This window comes from Theropithecus gelada, chromosome 19, assembly GCF_003255815.1.
Source record: "Theropithecus gelada isolate Dixy chromosome 19, Tgel_1.0, whole genome shotgun sequence".
NCBI lineage: Eukaryota > Metazoa > Chordata > Mammalia > Primates > Cercopithecidae > Theropithecus > Theropithecus gelada.
The window spans coordinates 27,334,241-27,360,813 of record NC_037687.1 but is presented as its reverse complement, the minus strand read 5'-3'; the positions used below and the strand labels follow the sequence as shown (position 1 = coordinate 27,360,813).

The 26,573-nt window shown below is 56.3% G+C and overlaps 2 protein-coding genes across 4 annotated transcripts in view; one reads left to right on the top strand and one right to left on the bottom strand.

Moving 5' to 3' along the window:
- On the top strand, positions 1 to 13,839 carry KCNC3 (potassium voltage-gated channel subfamily C member 3). The gene is made up of 5 exons (XM_025367125.1): positions 1 to 1,166; positions 5,292 to 6,399; positions 8,565 to 8,756; positions 8,994 to 9,120; positions 13,257 to 13,839. Exons 1-4 carry the CDS (start codon positions 297 to 299, stop codon positions 9,095 to 9,097), a joined length of 2,274 nt encoding a protein of 757 aa, XP_025222910.1. The 5' UTR covers positions 1 to 296; the 3' UTR covers positions 9,098 to 9,120; positions 13,257 to 13,839.
- Positions 13,840 to 18,797: 4,958 nt separating this feature from the next.
- The window catches only part of MYH14 (myosin heavy chain 14), a 104,582-nt gene continuing 96,806 nt past the window's right edge, over positions 18,798 to 26,573 (bottom strand). For all 3 annotated transcript variants that reach the window (XM_025367122.1, XM_025367123.1, XM_025367124.1), the window contains 3 exons: positions 22,793 to 22,901; positions 20,103 to 20,275; positions 18,798 to 19,697 (listed from right to left, as the gene is read on the bottom strand). In XM_025367122.1, coding sequence (XP_025222907.1) covers positions 19,547 to 19,697; positions 20,103 to 20,275; positions 22,793 to 22,901 — 433 coding nt within the window. In that variant the 3' untranslated portion in view covers positions 18,798 to 19,546. The remainder of the gene's footprint in view (positions 19,698 to 20,102; positions 20,276 to 22,792; positions 22,902 to 26,573) is intronic.

The following is a 26,573-nucleotide window of genomic DNA, read 5'->3' as shown; positions in this document are numbered from 1 at the left end:
ACCGGTCCCGCCTCCTTTGACGCCCCGCCCCGCCCCTCCGCCCTGCTCTCTAAGAAAGAGCCAATCGCTGTGTCTCATTGGCGACCCGGCCTCGTCCAGCTGGGTCGCGTTAGAGTGCCCGCCCCACTCCTCCCGGCCACAGCCCCGCCCCACCTCCCCCAGGCCAATCAGTTTGGTTTGTCTCCCCTAAGCAACGCCCCCGTCACCTCGCTCCTCCTCCCACCCAATCCCGTCAGTCTCTCCCTCTGCGTCCCCGCCCCCTGCGTCCCCGCCCCTCCCGCCCCGCCCCCCGTCCAATGCTGAGCTCAGTCTGCGTCTCGTCCTTCCGCGGGCGCCAGGGGGCCAGCAAGCAGCAGCCGGCGCCACCGCCGCAGCCGCCCGAGTCGCCGCCGCCGCCACTGCTGCCGCCGCAGCAGCAGCAGCCTGCGCAGCCCGGCCCCGCCGCGTCCCCGGCGGGCCCCCCGGCACCCCGCGGGCCCGGGGGCCGGCGCGCCGAGCCATGCCCCGGGCTGCCGGCGGCGGCCATGGGGCGGCACGGCGGCGGCGGTGGCGACAGCGGCAAGATCGTGATCAACGTGGGCGGCGTGCGCCATGAGACGTACCGCTCGACGCTGCGCACCCTGCCGGGGACGCGGCTGGCCGGCCTGACGGAGCCCGAGGCGGCGGCACGCTTCGACTACGACCCGGGCGCAGACGAGTTCTTCTTTGACCGGCACCCGGGAGTCTTCGCGTACGTGCTCAACTACTACCGCACCGGCAAGCTGCACTGCCCGGCCGACGTGTGCGGGCCCCTGTTTGAGGAGGAGCTCGGCTTCTGGGGCATCGACGAGACCGACGTGGAGGCCTGCTGCTGGATGACCTACCGGCAGCACCGCGACGCCGAGGAGGCGCTCGACTCCTTCGAGGCGCCCGACCCAGCGGGCGCCGCCAACGCCGCCAACGCCGCGGGCGCCCACGACGGAGGCCTGGACGATGAGGCGGGCGCGGGCGGCGGCGGCCTGGACGGAGCGGGCGGCGAGCTCAAGCGCCTCTGCTTCCAGGACGCGGGCGGCGGCGCCGGGGGGCCGCCAGGGGGCGCGGGCGGCGCGGGCGGCACGTGGTGGCGCCGCTGGCAGCCCCGCGTGTGGGCGCTCTTCGAGGACCCCTACTCGTCGCGGGCTGCCAGGGTGAGCGCGCTCTCGGGGCCCCCATCTACCCCACCCCCGCCTCTCTAGGCGCCCCCAGTCTCCCAGGAGCGCCCCGGCTCCACCCCTCCGGGTCTCTCTAGGCTTCTCAGCCTCCTGGAAGCCTCTTCCTCAGTCGAGTCTCCTGGGCTCCTCCGAACACACCCCCCTCTCGCAGCCATCCCCCAGATCCTCCAAAGACAGATCTCCCACCTTCAGGCTCTTCCAGACCCCCCCCAACCCCCCCCCCCCCCCGGCCCCGCCGCCAAGACCAGCCTAGACCCTTAGACGCTTCCTCCAGACCGTGAATCTCCCGTGCTTCTCTGAACAACCCGGTCCCCACCTTTCCTGGGCTCCTCTGAGACCCTCCCCAACCCTCATGTCTCCTGGGCCCCTGCAAATCTCTTCTCACTACTCTTGGTCACCGTCCAGCCCTCGGTTTCTTGGACCTTCCCCAAGCCCTTAGAAGACATCCCTTCTCAGCCCTCAAATTCTCCTAAGCCCTGTGAACACTGTCCCCCACTTCCCCACCCTTCTCCCGACTCTCTAGGGCACCCTCTTCAACTCTCAGTCTCTCCCGGCACCTCCCTGATTCACCCCGTGGCCCCTCTCCCAGAAGACCTCTCTCTCCAAGTTTGAATCTCCTGATTATTTTTTCCATCCACTTCCTGCGGCATCTTCTGCTCTCAAAGTCTCAGAAAACTCCCCCACCCCAATCTCACAGCCTTCCGGACCCCTCTGAACCTCCACTTGTTCTTGCCTGGACATTTTCACCTTCCCCTCACTGCAATACTGAGTCTTGGGGCATCTTCTCCGCTGGAACCTCCAGGCCCCCTCTGTGTTCACTCTGTGTTCAACACTCTTCAACCTCCACACCAACTCCCATCCCAAGGACTTTCTCCATAAAGCTCCAGACTTCCCCCAAGACTTTCACACTCCTCCTCAGTGTCTCCAGCAGCATCCCATGCCCCCATCATATGCCTTTCCTCTCCAGAACCCTCACATGTCCTCCAGGATTGTTCTTCCTCCTCCATAGATCCTCGCAGCTTCTCCCCTCCATCATTTTAACTGCACAGTACACTCTCTGTCCCTGGGACTCCCCCCATCCAAAGACCCCATGGCCCCTTTCCTAGTCTAAGTGACTTTCCCTGCTGCTCTAGAACTTTTTCTAACCTAAAACCCTGGGACACCCCTCAAATCATCAGCCCTAAAACTTTCATCTCAAAATAGCTTACAATTATTTCTGCCTTGCCCTGGGATTCCTTCCACCTGCCCTCTTCCTTTCTCGAACCCCACCTGTGCAAAACCCAGAACCTAGCCCCTCAGTCTGTCCCCCTCCATCGAAGTGAACCAAAGAGCCTTCTGTCTCTCCAAATTACAAATTTTCCCTAAAGCTGTCTCCATCGCTCCCAGAAAACTTTCCTCAAGCATCCATATACTTCCTAGGCTAAATGACTACCCTCCCCCTGGGTTCTCTCCTGAACTTCTTCCTCCTACTAACTTCCTCCCTGTCCAGGGGACCCCAGAGGGAGAATGTGGTGGAAAAGGGGGGCAGTGCAAAATGGGAGCAATTGGAAATGGGGGAAATAAGAGCGATCCCAGGACCCCCTCCGGGGCTCCTGGGGACCCAAACACCCAGAGGAGCAGGTCTTGACCCCCTCCCCCCACCGTGCCGCGTCCTGAGCCTGGAAGGACGCGGAGCCGCAGTGCCGCATTCGCGCCGGGGGAGGGGGGGGCGCCTGGAGCCACCGCATAAAGTTTGGTCCCCAGAAAGCGCTGAGTTGGCGAGATTTGGGGTTGGATGGGGGGAGGTGGGGAAGAGGAGGTGCGGAAGGGACATGGCCCTAGATGCCCCCTCAAGACACTGAGCGGCTCCTTCCCCCATGGCCTGGGGCGCCCTTCTCTCCTGTGACCCCATTGAAGGGTGCTGAGGTGAGGGGCGGGATGTAGAGTTCTTCTGTGATGGTCAGGCTAGGTGTTCGGGACAGCTACGGGAGATACTCATTTACTCCACAAATGTGTTTTGGGTGTCCACGGTGTGCCGAGCCCTTTCCAGCCTCCCAGTGAGATGGCATGAGTTGGGAGCTGAGTCCAAAGCAAAGTGGAGGGTCCAACCCTACAGCCCCTTGCCCCCGCCCCCTTCCTCGTAATCACTCCTTTCCTTTTTACAGAGACTCCAGGCCCTCCTACCCCTTCTGCTTTTGACACAGCCTGGAGTAAGGGGTTAAACCAGCCCGACGCCGTCCAGCCTCTGCAGCTGCGCACTGCGGCGGGTGCCCACCTTTCCCTGTGCCCTAGAAGGGAAGGAGTTAATTAGACTCCTGGCCCGCGGCCTCCCGCCGGAAAGCAGCAACACTGCGGCTGCGCGTTGAATACTAGGCTCCGGCCCGGAAGGGGTTAAGAAGGCCCCGAGCCGCTGCGGCTGCGCACTGCGGCGGGGGAGCTGTCCGCGGTACTGGCCGCCGTGCGCCCCGCCCCCCGGCCCGGCCGGCCCGCCCCCACTGCGGTGCTGCAGCTAGCGCCGAGCGCCCGGCTTGGAGGGGGCGGGGAGGAACCAGGCATGCGCTCTGCGGAGGCCTCTGGCCTCTTAAACCACTGCAGAGAAGCGAAGGTGGGGGTGGGGGGAGTGCTGAGAGGATCTTCGCCGGCCCCCAGCCCACCCAAACGTCCAGGGTCCTCTCTGTGGCCCTGAAACTCTCCACCCCCTACTTCCCAGCTCTGTACCTCAGTGAAGTCAAGCCCAGAGTCCAACCCCTGTGGAGGAAGTGGGGTGCACAGAGGGACAGTGCTGGCCCTTGGCCCACCCCAAAGTCCAAGGTCCTCTCTGTGGTCCGACAGTAGCCTCTCCGTGCTCTGTGCCCCTGATTAGAAGCAAAACTCCCCATGCCCTCCCTCCTCCACTACCCAGAGGATTAAAACCCTCTCTTTACTATAACACCTGTCTTCCTTCCCTCTCCAATGCACTCCTCTCCCCTCCCACCCCTATGCGTATCTGATAAAGCCCATGACATCTCTAGGGGCCTGGCCCATTGCTTTCCTTCTCCCAGACGCTGACCCCACTCCCTCCTCTTCTAGGCCTTCATCAAAACCCACATCACTATGTGGCAGGACTCTGGTTATCCCCCATCTTGAAATGGCTCAGGACCCTTCACGCCTCATTCTCTGCCCCTTTGGCAAATGCCCTAACTTCTCTTTGGCCCTGGCTCTGCCTTCTCCCACAATGTCCAGGCTAATGACTCTCCCTTCCTCTGCAGGGCTGTAAACCCTGCCTGATTCTCCTTTTTTATCTCTTCTTCCATTTTTGCAGGCTTAACCCTTCAACCCCTCCTCCCTTAAGGGCCCTGACCCCCAGCTCCCCTCTGTGGCACCACCCCTGCCCTGTCCTCTCTGGGTGAGGCCTTGACCTTGCCCCCCAACTAACTGCTGCCTGCATACCCTAACAACAGCTCAGGTCTTCTTACTGTGTTCCAGGCACTGCTCCAAGCACTGTGTTTGGAGCCAAGTCCTTCGTACACTCATCTAATTTAATCCTCACAACAATCTCACTACAAACTTCTGGTTCAGAAAGCTCAATCTCCATGCCCAGTTTTGACAGGTTAAAAGCCAGATTCATACCCAGGCTCTCTGACTCTTAACTACCTCATGATTCTGCCTCCCTGCCCACCTTTTCCCGTTCCCCTCTGCTCAGCTCCAAGCTGAGCCCTAAAGCCTCCGAGACACACAGGATGTGTGATCTTAGGCCCTGTGGCTCCCGTCCTACAGCAGAATCCATGGACCCTGCTGGGGAGCCTTGAAATAGGACACAGGGAACAGGAGGGTGGGGGGAGGTGGTCTAGGAAACAGCAAGGGGCCAGAAATGTTTCCAAGGAAAGAAGCTGCCCATCTGCTGCGTCTGCTGGGGCCAGCTCGTCTCCAACTGCCTCTGTTCCTTTCTCTCCCCTTTTGCTAGCTTTAGAGGGGAGAATGGGATCCTGGAAGTGATGGAGCCACAGGGCTGAGACACCTGGATTTTGCCCAGAGTTTGGGCCCAGGAGGCTGGGGAAGGGGGCACTGGAAGGGTCTTCTGGATGTTATGGCCAACCTGATGCCTAGGTCACCTCTTCCTCTCTCTCCCTCCCTGCCCTGCAGTATGTGGCCTTCGCCTCCCTCTTCTTCATCCTCATCTCCATCACCACCTTCTGCCTGGAAACCCATGAGGGCTTCATCCATATCAGCAACAAGACGGTGACCCAGGCCTCCCCGATCCCCGGGGCGCCTCCAGAGAACATCACCAACGTGGAGGTGGAGACGGAGCCCTTCCTGACCTACGTGGAGGGGGTGTGCGTGGTCTGGTTCACCTTCGAGTTCCTCATGCGCATCACCTTCTGCCCAGACAAGGTGGAGTTTCTTAAAAGCAGCCTCAACATCATTGACTGTGTGGCCATCCTGCCCTTCTATCTTGAGGTGGGCCTCTCGGGCCTCAGCTCCAAGGCCGCCAAAGACGTGCTGGGCTTCCTGCGGGTGGTCCGCTTCGTCCGCATCCTGCGCATCTTCAAGCTGACCCGGCACTTCGTGGGGCTGCGCGTGCTGGGACACACGCTCCGCGCCAGCACCAACGAGTTCCTGCTGCTCATCATCTTCCTGGCCCTGGGGGTGCTCATCTTCGCCACCATGATTTACTACGCTGAGCGCATCGGCGCCGACCCCGATGACATCCTGGGCTCCAACCACACCTACTTCAAGAACATCCCCATTGGCTTCTGGTGGGCCGTGGTCACCATGACGACCCTGGGCTATGGAGACATGTACCCCAAGACATGGTCGGGGATGCTGGTTGGGGCGCTGTGTGCCCTGGCGGGGGTGCTGACCATCGCCATGCCCGTGCCCGTCATTGTCAACAACTTTGGCATGTACTATTCGCTGGCCATGGCCAAGCAGAAGCTGCCCAAGAAGAAGAACAAACACATCCCCCGGCCCCCGCAACCAGGCTCGCCCAACTACTGCAAGCCTGACCCACCCCCGCCACCCCCGCCCCACCCGCACCACGGCAGCGGGGGCATCAGCCCGCCGCCACCCATCACCCCACCCTCCATGGGGGTGACTGTGGCCGGGGCCTACCCAGCGGGGCCCCACACGCACCCCGGGCTGCTCAGGGGGGGAGCGGGTGGGCTGGGGATCATGGGGCTGCCTCCTCTGCCGGCCCCCGGCGAGCCTTGCCCGTTGGCTCAGGAGGAGGTGATTGAGATCAACCGGGCAGGTGAGCCTGGGCGTCAGGGGTCGGGGACACAGGTGGAGACCCGGGGAGGACTGGGGAGGTAGCTGCCAGGGTTCAGAGAGCCTGGGGTGGTTGGCGTCAAAGAGGTGAGGGAGAAAAAAGCCAACAGCAGGAGCTCAGGCCAAGGAGGCACAGATAATCACGCAGAGACATAGGTTTCGTGTGAAAGAGTTTTGAGGAGAAACAGATTTGCAAGGTATTCAGAGGGGCTGGCGAGGCAGAGGCAGTGTCAGAGTGTACTCTCCGCTGTACAGAGAGAGGGACCTGGAGGAGAGGGGCTCAGAGAGAGGGTCTCACGTGAACCACAGGCAGACCCAAGGCAGAACCCCAGGGATGGTGGCAGCATCTGAGCATCCGGGAGACAGCCCTGAGGGAAGAGAGACTGAAGCCGATATGGTTTGAGACAGGAGAGTCAGAAACCGAGAGATTGTCATGGAGACCAGAGAAAGAGATGGGATGTAGATTTTGGGCGGAGGTGGGGGCGGTCAGCGGCAGAGTTTGGGTTCTAATGACAGCGAGCTCAAGAGGCGGACAGACTTCAAAACAGGGAGTGAGGCCAGGGCACAGCCCCCAGGGCAGAATGGAAACCAGGGCCTGGTCAGTCGGCTTTGCTGCTGGCAGCCTGGGAGAGTCCCGGAGAGCGATCCAGAGAGGTGCTGCTCAGAGGAAGAGACGAGTGAGAGAGATGAGGGAGAAGAAAGTTCCCTGTGATTCTGTGTGTGTTCCTCCCTCAGGGGGTGTCTATGCCTCAGAGGCAGTGGCTTGGGAGTTTGGGAGGAAGGAGAGGCTGGCGGCTCCCGCTGCATCGCCCCGCCTTAAGTAGGTCAAGAAAGGGAGCTGGGCCACCTGGCCCCCATCTTGCTCCCTCAGCCGCTGACCCAGTTTCACATCAATTAAAAATAGCCGGAGTCAGAGCCTAGGGGACCCCCACGTCCCACCTCCCATCTCTCACCTTCCCCAGCCCTTCCCCTTGGTGCCCTTCCCAGAGCCCAGCACTGCTCCCTAAACAGCCAGTTCCTAGCCTGCCACATCCTCTCTAGTCATCCCTCCACCCCTACCCCTACCCCAGCCAAGCCCCCTGAAGTTCGCTCCAGCCAACCACCCCTCAGCACTGCCTCATCTCCCCAACACCAAGCTTGCTTCATCCACAACCATCTCTTTTTTTTTTTTCTCTTGTTCCAAGACGAGGTCTCACTCTGTCTCCTAGGCTGGAGTGCAGTGGCAACATCGTGGCTCACTGCAACCTCCGCCTCCCGGGTTCAAGTGATTCACCTACCTCAGCCTCCGGAGTAGCTGGGAATACAGGCGCCCACCACTGTGCCCAGCTAATTTTTGTATTTTTAATAGAGACGGGGTTTCACCATGTTGGCCAGGATGGCCTTAAGTGATCTACCCACCTCGGCCTCCCAAAGTGCTAGGATTACAGATGATGCCACCACGCCTGGCATCTTTTATCTTTTTTGGAGACAGGGTCTCACTCTATCACCCAGGCTGAAGCAGTGAAACTATCATGGCTCACGGCAGGCTGACCTCCCAGGTTCCAGTGATCCTCCTGCCTCAGCCTCCAGAGTAGCTGGGACTATAGGCGTGTACTACTATACCCAGCTAATTTTTCTATTTTTTGTAGAGATGGGGTTTTGCTATGTTACCAGGGCTGGTCTCAAACTCATGGCCTCAAGCAATTCTCCCGCCTCAGCCTCACAAAGTGCTGGGATTATAGGTATGAGTCACTGTGCCCAGCTCCAGACCATATCTTTAAACAGCACCCCACCCCAGTCCTGCCCTTCCTGGCACCCCACACCTGGCACCACCACCACACCCCAGCTCTCAACACCTCCCTGCACCACCAGAATCTGTCCAGCTCCCTGTCCAGACCACCCTTCCCGACTGCAGTTGCCCTTCCCAGCACTCAACACCCTCCCCTATGATCACCCCCCAGCCACACCCCCTTGACACCCTCTCCCAACTGTGCCCCCTGCCACCCTCCTGGCCACTCCTTCCCATCACCCTGCCCTTGAATCTCCACTTCCAGTGCCAAACATGCTCTGGTGCTCCCAGCATCTGCTCCGCGCAGACATCTCGCCCCACCACGTGTCCACCGCACCTCACACTCTCCTTTGTTTCTGTCTGACCCCCTCGGCATGCAGATCCTCGCCCCAATGGGGATCCGGCAGCAGCTGCACTTGCCCACGAGGACTGCCCAGCCATTGACCAGCCCGCCATGTCCCCAGAAGACAAGAGCCCCATCACTCCTGGAAGCCGTGGCCGCTACAGCCGGGATCGAGCCTGCTTCCTCCTCACCGACTACGCCCCTTCCCCTGACGGCTCCATCCGAAAAGGTGAGTGTCCCCCCACTGGCCCCGGGGACCCTCCCTGACTCTCCCCTGCCCAGGGGAGGGAGGAGCGGGGGATGGGGGAGGAGGCGCTGGACTTCCCTTCCCCCTTCCCTTGACCCCAAACCGCCTCCATCCCAGATCTTCCCTGTACCCCCCGCCCCAAGTTTCTTTACCACTGACCCTTCACCTGTCTATTCCATGTCCATCCCCCCAACCCTCTGGCCTCTCCCCCACCCCCAGCCACTGGTGCTCCCCCACTGCCCCCCCAAGACTGGCGTAAGCCAGGCCCCCCAAGCTTCTTGCCCGACCTCAACGCCAACGCCGCGGCCTGGATATCCCCCTAGTGGACGAACCCCCTCCCCCCGGGGTAAGTAACCCCCACCCTCTGATGCCCCCGACCCCCAGACTCCCCACTCCTGCCCGACTAACCCCTCTGAGCACATGCAGCCCCCACTGACCGAGACTCCGGCCCCTCACTGCAAGCAGCTGCACCCAGTTAACCCCCAGCTCCTGACACTGACCCCACACCCACCTACCCAGGACTCACCCTGCTCCTCACTAACCCCCGAACTAACCCAACCCTGCCTCCCACACCGCGCCTGCCCTCACGACTGACCCCTCCTCACCCCCATCACCATCTCTGCCTCCCTCCTTGGCCCCAGGGTTTGTTTTTTTTTTAATTCAATCAGGAAAACGGGGGGTGGGGGGCATACCCAGAACACTTCTGGGTAAGAATGGGGAGAGAAAGGCTTAGCCATCCGTCCATGCCTCTGTGAATTCGGCCAGCGCTCAGACAGCACCCACGCGTCCTAGGTACTGGGCATGGGGAGTTCAACCATGAACAAAATCCATGCCCCCGGGAGCTTCCGCTTTGGAGCAGGAGGCAGACACAGACCTAGAAAGTCACGGTTTGAGGCGATATGTGCTAAAATGGAGGGAGCACAGACAGTAACAGGAACACTAGAAACTCCCGGGGGTGGGGCCGGGCATCAGGGAAGACTCGGTATCTGCAATGGGGCCTTCAGGTTGAGCAGGAGTTCTGGCCACATGCAGAGGAAGCAATCCCGTCAACAGGAATGGTTGGAGGGAACTGCAGGACAGAACCTAGGAGACTAGACCCTGGCGGGAGGATTCTCAGGTAGAGATGAGGCAGGTGCCAGGCTGAGACGCTGCAGCCTTGTCTGGGGGCCTGGGGAGGAGGCAGGTGAGCTGGAAGGGGCAGCTCTGGGGTCTTGTGAGGACGGACTGGAGGTGGGAGGCTGGAAGTCAGGAGGCTGAAGAGGAGGCTGAGGTGACAGGTGGAAGCCTGAGCTAGGGCCAGGGCTGTGAGGATGGAGAGGAAGGGACGAGGCAGAGAGAGTCAGGGGTCAGGGATCAGAAGGGATAGGCTGGGGGCTGCCGGCCATGCAGAAGTGAGGGGGATAGAGGGTGGTGCTACTTAGTAGAGGAATCATTCACCAAACATTGCCAAGTTCCTAGCATCACCACATGCTAGGAATTTAACATATATTATTTAATCCTCATAACAACTCGAGCCAACTCCTAGCTCCTTTCATTCGTGTATTCAATCCATTCATTCACTGTTTCAGCAACTGATTCTTTTTTTTTTTTTTTTTTTTTGAGCATGTCTTGCTCTGTCACCCAGGCTGGAGTGCAGTGGTGCAATCTCGGCTCACTGCAACCTCCGCCTCCTGGATTCAAGCAATGGGGTCTCGCTATGTTGGCCAGGTTGGTCTTGAACTCCTGGGCTCAAGCAATCCTCCTGCCTTGGCCTCCCAAAGGGCTAAGATTACAGGTGTGAGCCACCACCCATGGCCACAACTGATTCTTGAGAACACAGTTGCAGGCACTACAGATTTGGGATTACACGAAGCATGAATCTGCCATCACAGTTTACAATCTCTGGATTGTAAGGGGTCAGCAAACTAACTCCAGCCTGACGGCCTGATCTTTCAGCCATCTGTTTTTGTAAATAAAGCTTTATTGGAACACAACCATGTGAAGCTACGACAGCAGAGTGGAATAATTGGGACAGAGACTATACAGCCCCCATGCCAAAGAGATTTACTATGTGGCCTTTTATAGGAAAAGTTTCCAGCCCCTCATAGGAAGAAGCAGAAAATAAACAATTAAGGCTGGGTGGGGTGGCTCACGTCTGTAATCCCAGCACTTTGGGAGGCCAAGGAGAGTGGATCACTTGAGGTCAGGAGTTCGAGACCAGCCTGGTCAACATGGTGAAACCCCATCTCTACTAAAAGTACAAAAATTAGCCGGGCGTGGTGGTGCAGGCCTGTAGTCCCAGCTACTCAGGAGGCTGAGGCAGGAGAATCACTTGAACCAGGGAGGTAGAGGTTGCAGTGAGCCAAGATCATGCCACTGCACTCCAGCCTGGGCTATAGACAGAGTGAGACTCCCTCTCAAAAAAAAAAAAAAAAAAAGAAGAAAAGAAGCAATTAACATAAAGATAAAAGAACAAGACTATTACTCTGGCCACTTCAGTTAAAGAGGTGTGGCTGCCGCCTATAACCCCAGCACTTTGGGAGGCCAAGGTGGGAGTATCGTTTGAGCCCAGGAATTTGAGCCCAGCCTGGGCAACACAGCAAGACCATTTCCTCAAAAACAAAAAACTTAGGTGTGGTGGTGCATGCCTTTGGACCCAGCTACTTGGGAGGCTGAGGTGGGAGGATTGTCAGAGCCCAGGAGTCTGGGAGGCTGCATTGAGCCATGATTGTGCCATGGTGCTCCAGCCTGGGGGTACAGAGTAAGACCCTGTCTCTGGGGAAGAAAAGGAGTTCGGCAAAGGACTTTTTGAGGAGGTGACACAGAACCTGGAGGGTGAAAAGGGCCAGGCAGGCAGAAGGAACAGCAAGTGCACAGACCCTGAGCTTCCCCGCGGGAGGGGGTGGAGGATGAGCTTTGCTTGTTCAAGGGACAGCAAGGAGCACAGTGAGGCTGATCCCAGCGGCCAAGGGGAGAGGGCTGCTGGAGTCCAGGGAGAAAGATCAGGACGGGTTTTCCACCATGGTGAGGAGACGGGACTTTATCTTAGATGCGAAGGGAAGCCGCCTGAAGGTATGTGATTCATCACGCATTCATTCAACAACTGTCTATGGACTCTTCTTTAGAAATGCAGAGACACATCCTAAAGAATCCCTGTCCACAGCCTAAGGCGATGCCGTAGGGGAACTTGGGGGGCCTCACCTAAACCTCTGTGTTTCACAGACGTTCAGGGAAGGGCATGACCAACCCACCACCCCAGGCCACAGAGCACAAGGGCTGAGACCCCAGACTTCCAGACTCCTAGTCCACAGTGGGGACTGTCTGGTTCCTCTTGTTCCATCCCCCCCACCTCTCCTTTTTGCAACCCCACCCCCCATCATTGTCCATTTCCATCTCATTACCCCCCCACTCCCCTCTCTGCTCCTATCTAACTCCTCCCCCTGCTTGCACCCACTCCCAGTCCTTTACCTCCCTTTGTTCCCCACCCCCAGATCTGGAGGGGCCCCTGTGGGATTGAGGGGGAGGGGGTGTGGGGAGGGTGTAGGCCTATGGGTGAGGGAGGATTGGGGTGGGGGTGGCTGGGTGGGGGAGGTTCCTGCTTTTCTTGCCTATAATGCCAAAATCCATTCATTGAACTCAAATCATGGCTGGAGCTGATGGGGTTGACTGAAGCCTCTACCCCTGGTGCCCTGGATCCTTCCCCCTCTAGCCCTCTGGAAGCCTTTTCCTTGCTGTCCTTCAGCCCCACAACCCTCCCTCCCACAAGACCCCTTTGACCTATTGTCCCCCATGCTCCTTCCCCCAAGAGTCTCTCCCACCACAACCTTTCCTTCACAACCTTTTTGTTTTTTTTTTTTTTTGAAACGGGGTCTCGCTCTATTGCCCAGGCTGGAGTGCAGTGGTGCAATCTTGGCTCACTGCAGCCTCTGCTTCCTGGGTTCAAGTGATTCTCCTGCATCAGCCTCCAGAGTAGCTGGAATTACAGGTGCCTGCCACCACGCCCGGCTAACTTTTGTGTTTTTAGAAGAGACGGGGTTTTGTTGGCCAGATTGGTCTCAAACTCCTGGACTCAAGTGACCTGCCTGCTTTGGCCTCCCAAAGTGCTGGGATTACAGGTGTGAGCCACTGCGCCAGGCTTCTTCCCTCCGTAATTGTTCCCTATAGTCCTCCCAAGACCCTCCTTCCCTCCAGGCTTGTCCTCCACCATGCTCCTCCCTCCTACCTACATCTGCCCTCACCTGATCACTGGCTCCCACTCCTCCCCAGCACTCTCCTTCCTCCCGTCCTTCCCCCTCCCCTACCCTAGCCACCCCGGAAGCTCCTTTCATATTTGATGTCTCAGCCGTCCCCCCATTTCACTGCTCCCCTCCCCCGGAAAACACCAGAGAGGAGGAAGAGATCCCGGCGGCGTTTCTCCGTCCCCCCAACAGTGAGGCTGTGTTGGGGGGTTTCCCCTGACCATCCTCTCTCCACCCCCGTGACTCTGTGTATTTCTGTCCCCAGCTCTTGTCACCGCCTGAGACCTCGCGAGACTCTCGGTCCCCCCCTGTCCCTTCCCCCCAGGTTAGCAATTGGGAATGGCTGGGAGGGGGTGTCCCCAAGACACTGGGCTTCAAATCTACCCCCAAGCCCTCTCTGCTATGGTCAAGACACCTTTGTCCAGACAGCCCCCTTAGCATTGCCTGGAAAAGCCACAGAACTCCCTGCAGGGCTGCAGAACCCTGCAGGCAGACCCAGGCTTTGTAGAAACCACACACACGGCTGCTGGATCTTGAGTCCCATTAGCTGTGAGATGCCCGTGAGAGCCTTCCCGCACCCGTCAGAAGCCCAGAGCCTTCTTGGACCTTTTAAAGATGTCCCTCTCCCCAGCACCGCCCCCAGCGATCCCCCCCACCCCCGTCCTTAGAATCTTCTGGAGGAGCCTCCCTCCCCCCCGCCCCCCACTGCTCCTGGCTCCTGGAGTTCTCATCTGATTCCCCAAGGGCACTGCCAGCTTCGCTCCACTCAGCCCCCTCGCAGACCCCACCCCCTGCCTGCCCTCTTTCCCTACAACTAGGTCAGCCCCCAGCCCCACCACAGCGGCCGCACCGTTCCCTGCCCTCTCCGCTGGCTGCTCCCACGTGCATTCCACCCAGCCCCTCCCCACGCCCCTGCCGCCCACCATCCCGCCTTGCTGCCCCCAGCCTTTTGCCTGAGATGAGGGGACCAATGGAGGGGGGAAGGGGGGCGGACTGTGGTGGGAATGGGGCGGGGGAGGCTCTGTGGGCACCAACCTGCCTCCTAATCCGGAGTCTCTCCCCCCTCCCCGATGTCTCCACCTTTCTCATCCATGTTGACTGACTCCCCGATTTGTTCACTTTCTCTCTCCATCTCCTTGGTCCATCTCTGTCCATCTCTTGTCTCTTGCCATCCGTCCTTTGTGTCTCTGTGTCTGCCTGTCTCTGTCTCTCTTGCCTTCTTTGTCTCTCTGGGTATCTCTTGTCCTCTCCTTCCACTTCTCTCTCTCTCTCTCTCTTTCTCCCTGCCTTGGGTCTCTCTATCGGACCCTTCCCTGCACCCTCATCTTCGTGCTTCCCCCCTGTTTCTGCACACCTCCCCACCCCCCAGGTTACGAGAAATCCCGCAGCCTGAGCAGCATCGCGGGCCTGAGCGGGGTGTCCCTGCGCCTCGCGCCCCTTGCCACCCCCCCTGGCTCTCCCCGGGCCGCCCGCCGCGCTCCCCCGACCCTGCCCTCCATCCTCTAGCGCTCCCCTCCCCCCTGTGGGGGGACTCGGGGGTGACCAGGAAGAAGGTCAAAGGAGCTGGGGGTGGGGGGTGGGGAAAAGGGTTTTTTTAAAAAAATCAAAAAGTCATTAATAATATGCAACCGAGATGACGATGCCAGCAGACACCCCCGGGCCCCTCACCCCCAACCTGGGCCCCCAGGATGGAGAGAGGGGCCACAGCCCGTCCCCCCAACTCTTCCACCCCCCCAAAAAAAAGCCTTCTCAGGTCTCCACGAGCCATAGGACACCCCCCCTCCCATCAACTTGTGTAAATAAGTCCAAATTATGCCAGTTACATCTTGGGGCACCTCCCCCTACACACTGCATGCCTTCCCTAACCTGGAGCCCCCACTCCAAAGTCCACCTCAGCAATAAGCCGCCAGGGGCCGCATGCGCCGGTTTGAGGGGCAGGCAGTCTGGGAAGGGGGCTGGCACCTCCCAGGGGTTGGGCTGGCCTTTAAGGTCTCCAGCCTTCCCAACCTTCACCCCGGAAGGACAACCAACCCTGTGTGTTGATTAGGAGAAAACAAACCAGAAACTAGAAACAATGTAGGGGAAGGAGGAACAGTTACCCAAGCCCCAAATCGGAGTTGAGTTCAGATGGTGGGAGGGCGGGGCGGGCTTCGGACCTGCTCCCTCAGCTTTTAGGAGGATTCCTCTGGTGAATTTCACCCTCTCATCCACCCCTTCCCCCAGGGACCTGCTCGCCTCTATTCTTGCTGCATGGACTCAGACCTCCTATCCCAGAATTCCTGGGATGATCTGGCCCTAGCACACGAAATTCCCCAACTATCCCCCTCCATTCCCAGGACATGAGACCTGCACCCAGAATTCTGAGACTGACCCTGGCACCCCACATCTCCCAATCCCCACACACTCCTGCGACTTAACCTCTGCACACAGAGGCTCCCCGCACCACCCGCCCCCCGCCCCCCGCCCCACTCCCGCCACCCTAAACACCCCCACCAAATTCCCTGAACTGCATCCCAGCACTTCTCGAACCTCCAAGACTTGACCTAGCTCTTTTCAGCTCAAATTCAGCCTTTGGGATGCTCCAAATCCTTCCCACAACGGACATTTCCTGGACACCCCCAAATCCTCAGGCCTGTCCCCCACCCACGCCCCCAAAGCCCTAACAGACTTGTCCAGCCCAGGTTCCCTTGCCGCTGGAACTTCCAAGATAAGCGCAACCTGTCTGCAATTCCAGGGAACCAGACCCTCCCAGGCACCCTCTTTGTCTTACGCCTAACCCTGAGTCCCCTCCCTGAGATGGTGCCCCAAAGGTACCCTCTTCACAGACACCAGTGTTTCCCAGAGGGTCGTATTTGTACCCTTGGTGGTGTGCTAAAGTTTGAGGCAGTATAAGGACAAACACTCGTTTTAAGTTTTGTTTCTAATATGCATTTTGTACAGAAGCCGGTAAGTGCAGGCATCGCTGCTTGGCTAGGACACGGTTTATTTAGGTTTAGAGTGTTTCCATCTAAAGTAGTCCACAAACGATCACAGAGGCTGTTCCCGAAGGGAGGGACACTGGCATATCAGAAGATTGGGAACCGACAACATACCCAACTCGGCTGGGATCCCAGCCCCCCTTCCCCAGCGGTCCTCGTCGCGTCGCGCTCGCGGGTGGAAGATCATTACCCACCTCCCATCCTGGTTCAAGGATGCGCTACCTCCCCCAAGCCCAGAGACCACACCGGTCCCAGACTCCTTAGCGGACCCCTCTTTTGGAGCCGGGGGCCCACGGAATTAGCCACCTCCCTCCCTCTGCTCCCACGGCCTCAGGAACCCCCCACCCGAGGGTGGATGGGGGGCGTCACTGAGCACGATTCTCGATGCAACGATTCCTATGCAAGGGGCATTTTGAGTCCCCCCCATCCTTCCCTCGGACCCTAAACCCTGGTGAATCAGGGGTGAGGGGTGGGGCGGGTTTTGGTGGGGGCGGGGCAAAGGGCTAGGGGCTCCAGACACCAGGGTACGGGGTGGGGACTGATTATATTGCCAAAGGGTTCAACTTCTTTAACAAGCTTCCCCCCCCCCCCCCGTTTCCCCTGACCTTCACGAAACCCGAAGGGGGCGGGGAAAGGGGGTGAGGGTCTTTTCCAAAGGGTACTGACCTCTTCCCAACGTCTCCCCCTGCTCGCCAATCGCCACACGTACCCAGCTTTTTAGTTCAGCTTTTCAAAATAACCACAATCATGATAAACTTCTACAAAACGTGATTCTCCTCCCCTCCCACCCCATCCCCCAAGTCAACAGTGTGGGATTCGGGGAGGGAGGGAGCGAGCTAAAGGGACTCTCTCCAAGTCCGGCTCCCCCTTTTCCCCCGGCCGCCAGGGTGCCTGCACCTACACGCATGCGCTGCATGACGCGCCCCCCACACGCATGTCGCACCCCTCCTGCGCTCCGGGAACGCACGGACACGGGCCAGGGGGCGGGGCGATTGGGGAGGAATGAATGGCGGGGGGGGTTTTCCTGAGCTCCGCGGCTCACCCTCCCCAACACACACACACACAGCAATAAGTTTCTCTCACTCAAATGTGGGCGGGGCGGGCCTAGCCTGTCGCTGGTGGGGGGAGTGGCGAGGGGGCGCTCTCAGGGATGGGGGCGGGGTTCGGAGACAGTGTGGGGAGGGGAGGTCTGCAAATCGTCCAACTCTGGTGCTAATGGCGGGTCTTCTCAGCCCACCCGCAGGGCAGGGAGGGAGGGGTCGGCACGGCCCCTTCCCCAAGCCTCCCCCACGCCCACCCTGGGTGCATGAACCGCCCAATGCAGAAGCTGCCGCATGTCACCCCCCTCTCCCCAAAGAAAAAGTGTCATGCCCCCTTCCCACCCACCCTCACTCCCCACCAAAATAAACGTTTCCTTTTCATTTAAAAATTGCCTCCTGTGTGCCTGCTGGGAAAGTCTCCTGATTTGGGCTGGGGCGCACAGTGGGATTGGGACTTCAAGAGTGGGCCCCTATTGCTGGGCACAGTGGCTCAGGCCAGTAATCCAAGCACTTTGGGAGGCCAAGGACGCAGGAAGATCGCTTGAGGCCAGGAGTTCAAGACCTGCCTGGGCAACACAAAGAGATCCTGTGTTTACAAAAAATAAAATAAAATTGGCCAGGTGTGGTGGCATCTGTAGTCCCAGCTACTGAAGAGGCTGAGGTGAGAAGATCGCTTGAGCCTGGGAGGTCGAGGCTGCAGTGAGCCACAATTGTACCAATGCACTCCAGCCTGGGTGACACAGTGAGACCCTTTCTCAATTTTTTAAAAAGGGGGAGGATGGGCTTTGGTGGTCCTGACATCCTCTCCATAGCTTGCACCTTATTTAGGGCAAGCACTTGCCTCAGTTTCGCTGATGGTAAAAATGGGGATCAACACCTCTAACTGAAAAGTCACTGAGGACTCAGTCTGAGGAACGTGAGCCCCCCACACGAGGGTACCTAGTTCCCAGGGGAGGGATAGACCTGGGTCCCCAGGGTTGGGTCAGGGACTGAGGGCTCTGACTCTATATGTGCTGACTCTGAGGCCAGACTGTCTGGGTTCAAACTGTTTCAACTTCTTAGTAGCTGTGTGTCCCTGGGCAAGTCACTCAGCCTCTCTGAGCCTGTTTCCACAACTCTAAAAGGGTGGGAGGGGCGTCACCTAGTTATTCAGCAAATATTGAGTGAATGCCTGCTGTGTGCCAGACACTGTTCTAGGCACTGGAGTGCAATGAAATCTCTACCTGTAGTGCTGCGCTAAGGGTTAAGATAAACTGTGCTTAGCACAGCACCCAGCACAAACCACCACAGCTGCGTTTTTGTTTTGCTTTTGAGATAGGATCTCATTCTCACCCACGCTACACTGCGGTGGTGCCGGTGGTGCCGTCAGAGCTCGCTGCAGCCTCCACCCCCAGGGCTCAAGTGATCCTCCCACCTCAGCCTCCCGAAGCACTGGGATCACAGGTATGAGCCACTGCAGCAGGCCTGTCATTTATTTTGCAAACACTTAAGAGTTGGCCTGAGTGCAACACCCGTTCTAGCACTCACTGGGGGCGTGGAGTGAGGGACGCTGCTGCTCTGAGACTGTTCCCTCATCTGTATAGTGGAGGGAATATTTCCATTATACACTGGGGTGAGGAGGAAAGGAGTTAAGAAGCGCCTGATCCACAGGAGGCCCCTGTAAACCCACGCAGCTGTGATCCGAACCAGCAGGCTGCCTGACCTGCTGCCCCAGCAGGCTGAAGCAGCCTGTGCCCATCCTGCCCCATCAGAGACCCCCTGCGGGAACACACACAGCCACACAGACGGTCCAGTTGGGTTGGAGTTTATTTCTGCCAGAGCCTGGAGGCTGGGAGGATAATGGACACTCCTTCAGTCCCAGAGGGAGGCTCCAAACCCTCAGAGCAACCAGAAGGGAGGGCGGAGCATGGGCAGCAGCAGGAGTGAGAGGAGTCCCCTTGTCCTGCCCCTTTGCAAGGGTTCAAGGCTGGTGGAGGCCTGGGGTTTTGGCCACTCAGGAGTTCAGGGGTGGACGCAGAAATGGAGGAAGGAGAGTGGCTACGCAGAGACAGAGTGGGAGCGGGACTCCTAAAAAGATGCACAGAAAGACCCTCAGAGAAGCCAAGAAAGACGGCGAGAGGGCAGGGAGGGAGAGGGAGGGAGAGAGAGAGAGAGCAGCAGAGGGAATGGGCTGTACTGGCTGAGGACGGTGGAGGAGCCGTGTTACTCCCTTCCTAATATCTACAGATCAATAACGAGGGAAGGAAGGAGGACAGGTAGCTGACGGGAACACAGCTGGCCAACTGCACCCAGTCTCCCCCCGAGCAAGGTAGCTCCAGTCCTTGCCTCCCTGCCTGCCCCGCTCCTCTGTGTTTAGGGGTCATCCTTTGATGGGAGGTTGCAGGGGACCCAGGTGGGGTCTGATAAACGTCAGAGTGCGGCACCATTTCCAAAGGGCAGGAAGTCAGAGGGCGGGGTTCCTGGGACAGGGGCCCGTGGGGTCCAGGGAGGAAGGGGGCTGGGCCCCATCTGTTAGTGCATCTGGGGACAGGGTAGGGTCACTGGGGGTGGGCTGGTGGGGACCCCTCAGGCTCCGGGGATGGCCCAGACCCAGGCTCTGCTTCCTCTGTCTCCTCGTCGGATGCTACACCCTCCTCTAGTCGGAAGACCTGCCGCACCGTACGGGTGGTGAAGGTGAGGGGGCCGCGTCTGTGGGAAGGAGAGACCAGGGTACAGAGATGAAATGAGGGGAAGAAAGAGAGAGAGATAACAAAATAAGGGAGAAGAGAGAGATGAGATCAAGAGAAATGGAGGGAGATGGGCAGAAGCAATGGGGGGGCAGAGAGAGATGGACACACAGAGGAGGAAAGGAGAGAAAGGCAGTGGTACACGGTGGGAAAGGAGGGCACAGAGATGAGACAGGGAGAAACGCGTGTGGGAAGAAAGAAGTTACCTGGATCTGGCTCTCCAGCAACACAGCCGCTGTTCCCACAGCCCCACGCCCCCGTGGATCCCATTTCCCCTCCTGTTGCCCCTGACAAAGCCTCGCGTCCCTGGGGTTTGTGGAGTGAGGGTGCTGCCCACCCGTCAGGCCTACACGTGGGATGACCATACCGAAGCCGGTTCCTCAGTGTGGTCACTTCACGGTTCATGGACTCGGCCGACTCTGTGACATCCTCCAGCTCACGCTGCAGCCTCCGGCGGCCGGCCTGAGCCCGGGATGCCTCTTCCTCGGCCTCCTCCAGCTGCCGTTTCAGCTGCTTTACTCGAAGGTTTCCCTTCTCCAGCTTGGTGGGAGCAGGAGGACTGGGTTATATCTCCAGGTACTGTCATCACTCCCTCCCTCCCCAACAGCCCACTACTGCCCCATCCCTACTGCCCCCGACTCTCTCTGCCCCATCTTCTGCTCTCTGTTTAGGCCTTGTTCTTTTCCCCTAAATCCCTTATGCCAGCTTCTACCCTGACCTCCAGTCTCTCCCCTCCAGGTTTTCTTCTACATGACCTCAGAAAGGCCTTCCTATACCCAGAGCTGACCCAGACCCTCCTGCTCACAATCCTTTCATGGCTCCCTAGTACCCCTGGGACAAGGGTCCAGCCCCTCAGCCTTGCACTCTAGGCCCCACAGGGTCTCTTTTTGGTCCAATTCTCTCTTCCCATAAACCCACTGACCAGACCAACTTCACTGAGATCCTCCCCAGATCCCACCACCTCTCTCTTCAGGGAGGGAACATACATGATCTGACCTCATTTCTTATCATTCAACCCTCCTACCCCACATTTTCTGGTGTCAATGAGCTCCCATCACAAGAAGCAACTTGCAGGTGCTGGACTGGAAGTGAGTGCAGATACCATCCTGGCACTTGGCACATCAACAGAGGGTTGGAATCAATGACTTTGCAATTCATAAATTCTGGCATCTAGGAAGGGCCCTTGTAGGGAGGTGAGGCAGCCAAAGGGAGGGAAGAAGTTAAACTCTACCAAGAAGCTAGACCAGGACTAAAATAACAACAGATGTTTATCTAGACCATACTGGTCTGCTTTTTGTTCTGAACTCACCAAACTTATTTCTGTACTTCAAGGCCTTTATACTTGCTGTTCCCTCTGACTGGCTCTTCTTCACCCTTCAGGTATCAATTTAAATGTCACCTTCTGGCCGGGCGCGGTGGCTCAAGCCTGTAATCCCAGCACTTTGGGAGGCCGAGACGGGCGGATCACGAGGTCAGGAGATCGAGACCATCCTGGCTAACACGGTGAAACCCCGTCTCTATTAAGAAATACAAAAAACTAGCCGGGCGAGGTGGCGGGCGCCTGTAGTCCCAGCTACTCGGGAGGCTGAGGCCGGAGAATGGCGTGAACCCGGGAGGCGGAGCTTGCAGTGAGCTGAGATCCGGCCACTGCAGTCCAGCCTGGGTGACAGAGCGAGACTCCGTCTCAAAAAAAAAAAAAAAAAATAAAAAAAAAAAAAAAATAAATGTCACCTTCTCAGAGAGTTCTTCCTGATCTCCCAACCTGAAGAGGATTCACTAGTCCTCTGTGTCTTCCTCTCTCTTCACTGTTTTTCTTCATAGTCCTTGTCACAATCTGTAATTATCTGCTGGTTTACAGGTTTATTGTGTCTCATCCTATGCTGAAAATGTAAGCTCCATGAGGGCAGGGACTTCCTCTGTTTCGTTCACATCCATATCCCTAATGCCTACCACAGTATCTGGCACATAGCAGGTGCTCAATAATTGTTTGTGGAATGAATGGTAAATAAAGCACAGCTGAGCTTTTAAGGGCAGAGGGACTCCGTCCAGACAGACCTGGGATCTGATCCAGGCTCTATCTCTGTGACTCTGATGCAAAATATATCCTCTTAAAGTTTCAGTTTCTTCATCTGTGAAATGGAACTGGTGAGGAAATGCAAATGTGTATTTTTTATTTTTATTTTATTTTTTGAGACGGAGTCTCGCTCTGTCACCCAGGCTGGAGTGCAGTGGCATGATCTTGGCTTACTGCAAGCTCCGCCTCCCAGGTTCACGCCATTCTCCTGCCTCAGCCTCCTGAGTAGCTGGGACTACAGGCGCCTGCCACCATGCCCAGCTAATTTTTTGTATTTTTAGTAGAGATGGGATTTCACTGTGTTAGCCAGGATGGTCTCCATCTCCTGACCTTGTGATCTGCCCGCCTCAACCTTCCAAAGTCCTGGGATTACAGGTGTGAGCCACCACGCCCGACCATGTATTTTTTAAAAAGCAGTTGCTTGTGACACAGTAACTGCTCAGTAAATAATCAAGAACACACACTCTGGGGCTAGAGTGCTGAGGTTTGAATACTGACCCCACCTCTTACCAGCTAAATAATTTTGAGCAAGTTACTTCACCTTTCTGTACCTCAGTTTCCTCACATAAAGAAGAGTATAAATAATAGCACCTTCCTTCTAGCATTCTGATAAGAATTAAACACACTAAATGTTATGTCTTTAGCACAGTGCCTGGTACATAGAAAGCACTCAATAAACATTATCTTTCGTTATTTTAGTACTGGTCTAGCTTCTGGGTAGAGTTTCACTTCTTCCCTTGACCTGGCTGCCTCAGCTCCCTACAGGGCCCTTTCTAGATGCCAGCATTTATAAATTGCAAGCTCACTGATTCCAACCCTCTGCTGATGTGCCACATGCCAAGATGGTACCTGCATTCAGTTCCAGTCCAGCACCTGCAAGTTGCTTCTTGTGATGGGAGCTCATTGCCTCTGGAGATGCCCTGTGCAATCTCTCAGTCAGTGGTCGCACTCTCCACTGCTCCCTAATGATGTCAGCTGCTTACCTGGTCCCGGAGCTGGTCAGCCACCCTCCGCTCCTCCTCCACCTGGAGCACCACCTCTTTAAGCCGCTTCTCAGCTCTGCGCACCAGTTTTCCAGAGAGGATGCGCTCTCTGAAGAGAGGGATGAGGAGGAGTCTCAGTAGAGGGGCTCAACTTAGGATTTTGTCCGCATAGACTCAGGCAGTGGCTGTCATCTTGTTCTTGGATTGGCTTCTTCCCTCTTTGCTAACCCCTAACTGGTTCCCACAGTTTACTGAGGCCAAACACTGACATGCAGGCTCCCTTCTCCTCGGCATTCGTGTCCCTGGCTTCTACTAGGACACCTCACATACCTGTTTCCTATGATACTGTGATTTGTAATAAGTATATGCTTGGTCCCGTTCAGTTTCCAAAGAGAATCATTTACAAACTAGTTTACTCTTTGGGCCCGTTCATTTTTCCCTGAAAATCATTTACTATCTCTCACAATTGAATACATCGTTTTTTGTCCCTCTCCCCTATAAAGAGGATACTTAAGCCTCAACCATCTGGCCCTGTATAAAAAGTCTTACATTTTATATGGCTTCTGTGTTCATGCACATTAATATATTTGTATGCCTTTTATTTTGTTAATCTATTTATCGTCAGTTTATTTCAGCAGACTTGACTCTTCAGAGCGGGAGGGAACACTCTTTTTCCCCTACACCTGCCCTCTCCTGCATGGACCATCACATCTGGGGTGAAGTCCATGGGATAGGACCCCTAGCAATCGGTATTGCTTGACAGCCACACTGGATACAACAGCCCCAGGTGTGCTGAGAGGAAGGCACAGGGCTGGGGGCGAGTGGCAAGGCACTAAGCAGTGGAAAAGGATGCAAGGAGAGAGACTTCTTCAGCTAAGAATCATCTAGTCTTTCTTTGCTCCCAGGGTGACTTTATTATTTTTCTGAGAAAGGGGCTTGCTGTGTTGACTGGACAGGAGTGCAATGGTGTGATCATGGCTCATTGCAGCCTCAATGTGCTGGGCTCAAGAGATCCTCCCACCTCAGTGTCCCGAGTAGCTAGGACTACAGTGTGTGCCATCATGCTGGGCTAATTTTTAATTTTTATTTTTGTAGAGATGGGGTCTCGTCATGTTGCCCAGGCTGGTCTTGAACTCCTGGGTTCAAGTGATTCTCCTGCCTCAGCCTCCCAAAGTGTGGGGATTACAGGCATGAGCCATTACACTTGGTGTGGGGTGACTTCAAGCAACTCTTCTACTCCCTCGGAACCTCGGTTTCCTCATTTGTATAATGGAGCAGGGGTCCTCATAGACCTCAAACTACAGTTCCCATGAGCCCTGGGGCCCCTGGGTAACCCTGTGGACTGAGAACCACTTCTCTCATGAACCTCTGGGGCCGTTTCCTTCTTCCTGTCCCTGAGGCCTCTCACTCTCATCATGTTCCACAATGAATTTAGCATCTTTCCCCCAAAACCCAGTATTTCGTCAGTCACCAGGCCTTAGCTCCAGTGTCTTCTTCCCCTGCCGCCACCCATAGCCTCAGCTTCATTCCTTCGCCCCCTGCTTTCTCTTCTTCATCCTCTCCTGTTCATCTTCACGGCCCCAGCCCCAGCACAGGCCTCATCTTGTTCTGCTTGGACCATCACTGCAGACTCCTTCCCAACCTCCCAGCTTCCAGTCTCTCTCCTCTGATCCATTCCCACCGTAGCCCCAGAAAGGTCTTTCCACACCTAGAGCTGGCCGTGTCCCTCCCCAGCCCACAGCCCTCCCATGGCTCCCTCCCCATTGCCCCCAGAGCTCCCCACTGCCCACACAACAGAGTTCCTTGGCCAAGTATTCAAGGCTCTGTGTGCTTCAAGCCTCATTTACCTCCCTGTCTCCCTCTCCCAGGTCCCAGACTCTCAGAACCAATCACATTCCTCCAAATGCCCTGATGTCTCCCAGACTTTCCCACAAAGCTGCCAGCTGACTTGGGACTCCAAGCCCTGGAAATCCCATTCTTGTCAGCTCCAGTTCAAGTGCTTCCTCCTCTAGAAACCCTTCCCCAACCACTACATCTCAGGGCATTGCAGCTTCTTCTTCATCTATGTCCCTTCAGCCCTTCTAGTTCATAGACCTTCATTGCCATGTCCAGCTCATGAGTCTCACCTTGGGGAATCCACCAGACATGGTATTAGACATGGAGGTAATTAGATATATGTCCATGGTATGTCTAATTGTTCATAATTTTTTCAGTGACCAGAACATGGGAAGATCAACAGTGCACTCCTCTTTTTTTCTGAGTCAGAGTCTTGCTCTGTTGCCCAGGCTAGAGTGCAGTGGTGTGATCTCGGCTCACTGCAACCTCCACTTCCCAGGTTCAAGTGATTCTCCTACCTCAGCCTCCTGAGTAGCTGGGATTACAGGCGTCCACCACTACTCCTGACTAATTTTTGTATTTTTGGTAGATATGGGGTTTCATCATATCGGCTAGATTGGTCTTGAACTCCTGACCTCCAGTGATCTGCCCGTCTTGGCCTCCCAGAGTGCTGGGATTACGGGCGTGAGCCACCATGCCTGGCCCCAATAGTATACTCTTAATATTTGTTTGTTGAATGAATGAATAAATACAAAAGGGAACCTTATATAAATTTGATGTATAATAACATTCCTCGCCATGAGATAACGTACAGATGACGAATAGCAAGTCAAGCATCCTACATTTATAGCCCATCTCAGCCTCAGTTTTTCTACATGTAAAACAGGATAACAATGGTCCTTCCTTCACAAGGATTATGGGATATCATACAGGTACATACAGGTAGTCCAGCATCTGACATATAGTAAATCCTCAATAAATGGAAACTATTAGTATTGTTGTAATTATTGTTGCTGAATAGTATGGAGCAATAGAAAAATCTATTGTATTGGAAGACTGAAAGGTATTAGGCTTAGTAATAAATATTCTGTTAGTTTTATTAGCACAGCAATTCTCAACTAGGAATGTTATGGGAATATTCTTGGTCGTTCCAGCAACCGGAGATGGAAACCCTTTCAGCCCCGTAAAACTGCTGCTTCCTGTCTCTGAACGTGGATGTCTGTGGGTGTGGTGCTTGGTGCAACTGCAGCCATTTTGTGACCATGAGGAAAAGACTGAAAAACAACACAGATGTTGATCCAGAGCCCTACCATTTTTGGGCTGCCTAGCTCTAGACTTCTTATCATGTGAAAAAGAGACATTCCTCATTGTGCTAGACTGATAGAACAGATGGTCCCAGTTCTCACCCCTTCCTGTATCCATACCCTTGGTAATATGAATTTGCAGCTGCTCCTATCAAACAGTCATATCTATTTCCCCTTTCCTTTGAATCTGAGAGGGCTGAGTGGCTTGCTTTGGTTAATAGGATATGGCAGAAGTGACACAGTACCAGTTCCAAGTGCGGGCCTCAAGGAGTCTTTAGCACTTTCCCTTGCTCTTAGAACCTTTACTCTGTCATATGAACAACCCTGGGCTAGCCTCCTGGAGGATGAGAGGCCACATAAAGCAGAGAAAAGTTAGCTTAGTTATCCTAGGCAAGGCCTTAGAGTTACACAAGCCCAGCCAATACCACTCATGCTGTTCTTGAAAATAAGAAAGTAAAAAAAAAAAGAAAGCCCAGCCAAGATTAGCAAATCCATGTAGCTGAGCCTCAACTGAGCAGATGCATGAGTGAAGTCCACCAAGCCCAAAGCAGCAGAACTCACTAGCCAAAGACTCATGAGCAGAACTAAATGGTGGTTGTTTTAAGCCACTAAGTTTCAGAGTGGTTTGTAATTTAGCTATG

Excerpts from the sequence above, each read along its gene's own strand:
- KCNC3 (XM_025367125.1), top strand. The coding sequence starts at position 297 with ATGCTGAGCTCAGTCTGCGTCTCGTCCTTCCGCGGGCGCCAGGGGGCC. Across the intron at positions 6,400-8,564 it reads GATTGAGATCAACCGGGCAG|ATCCTCGCCCCAATGGGGAT; the intron begins GTGAGCCTGGGC and ends CTCGGCATGCAG. Across the intron at positions 8,757-8,993 it reads TGACGGCTCCATCCGAAAAG|CCACTGGTGCTCCCCCACTG; the intron begins GTGAGTGTCCCC and ends CCCCACCCCCAG.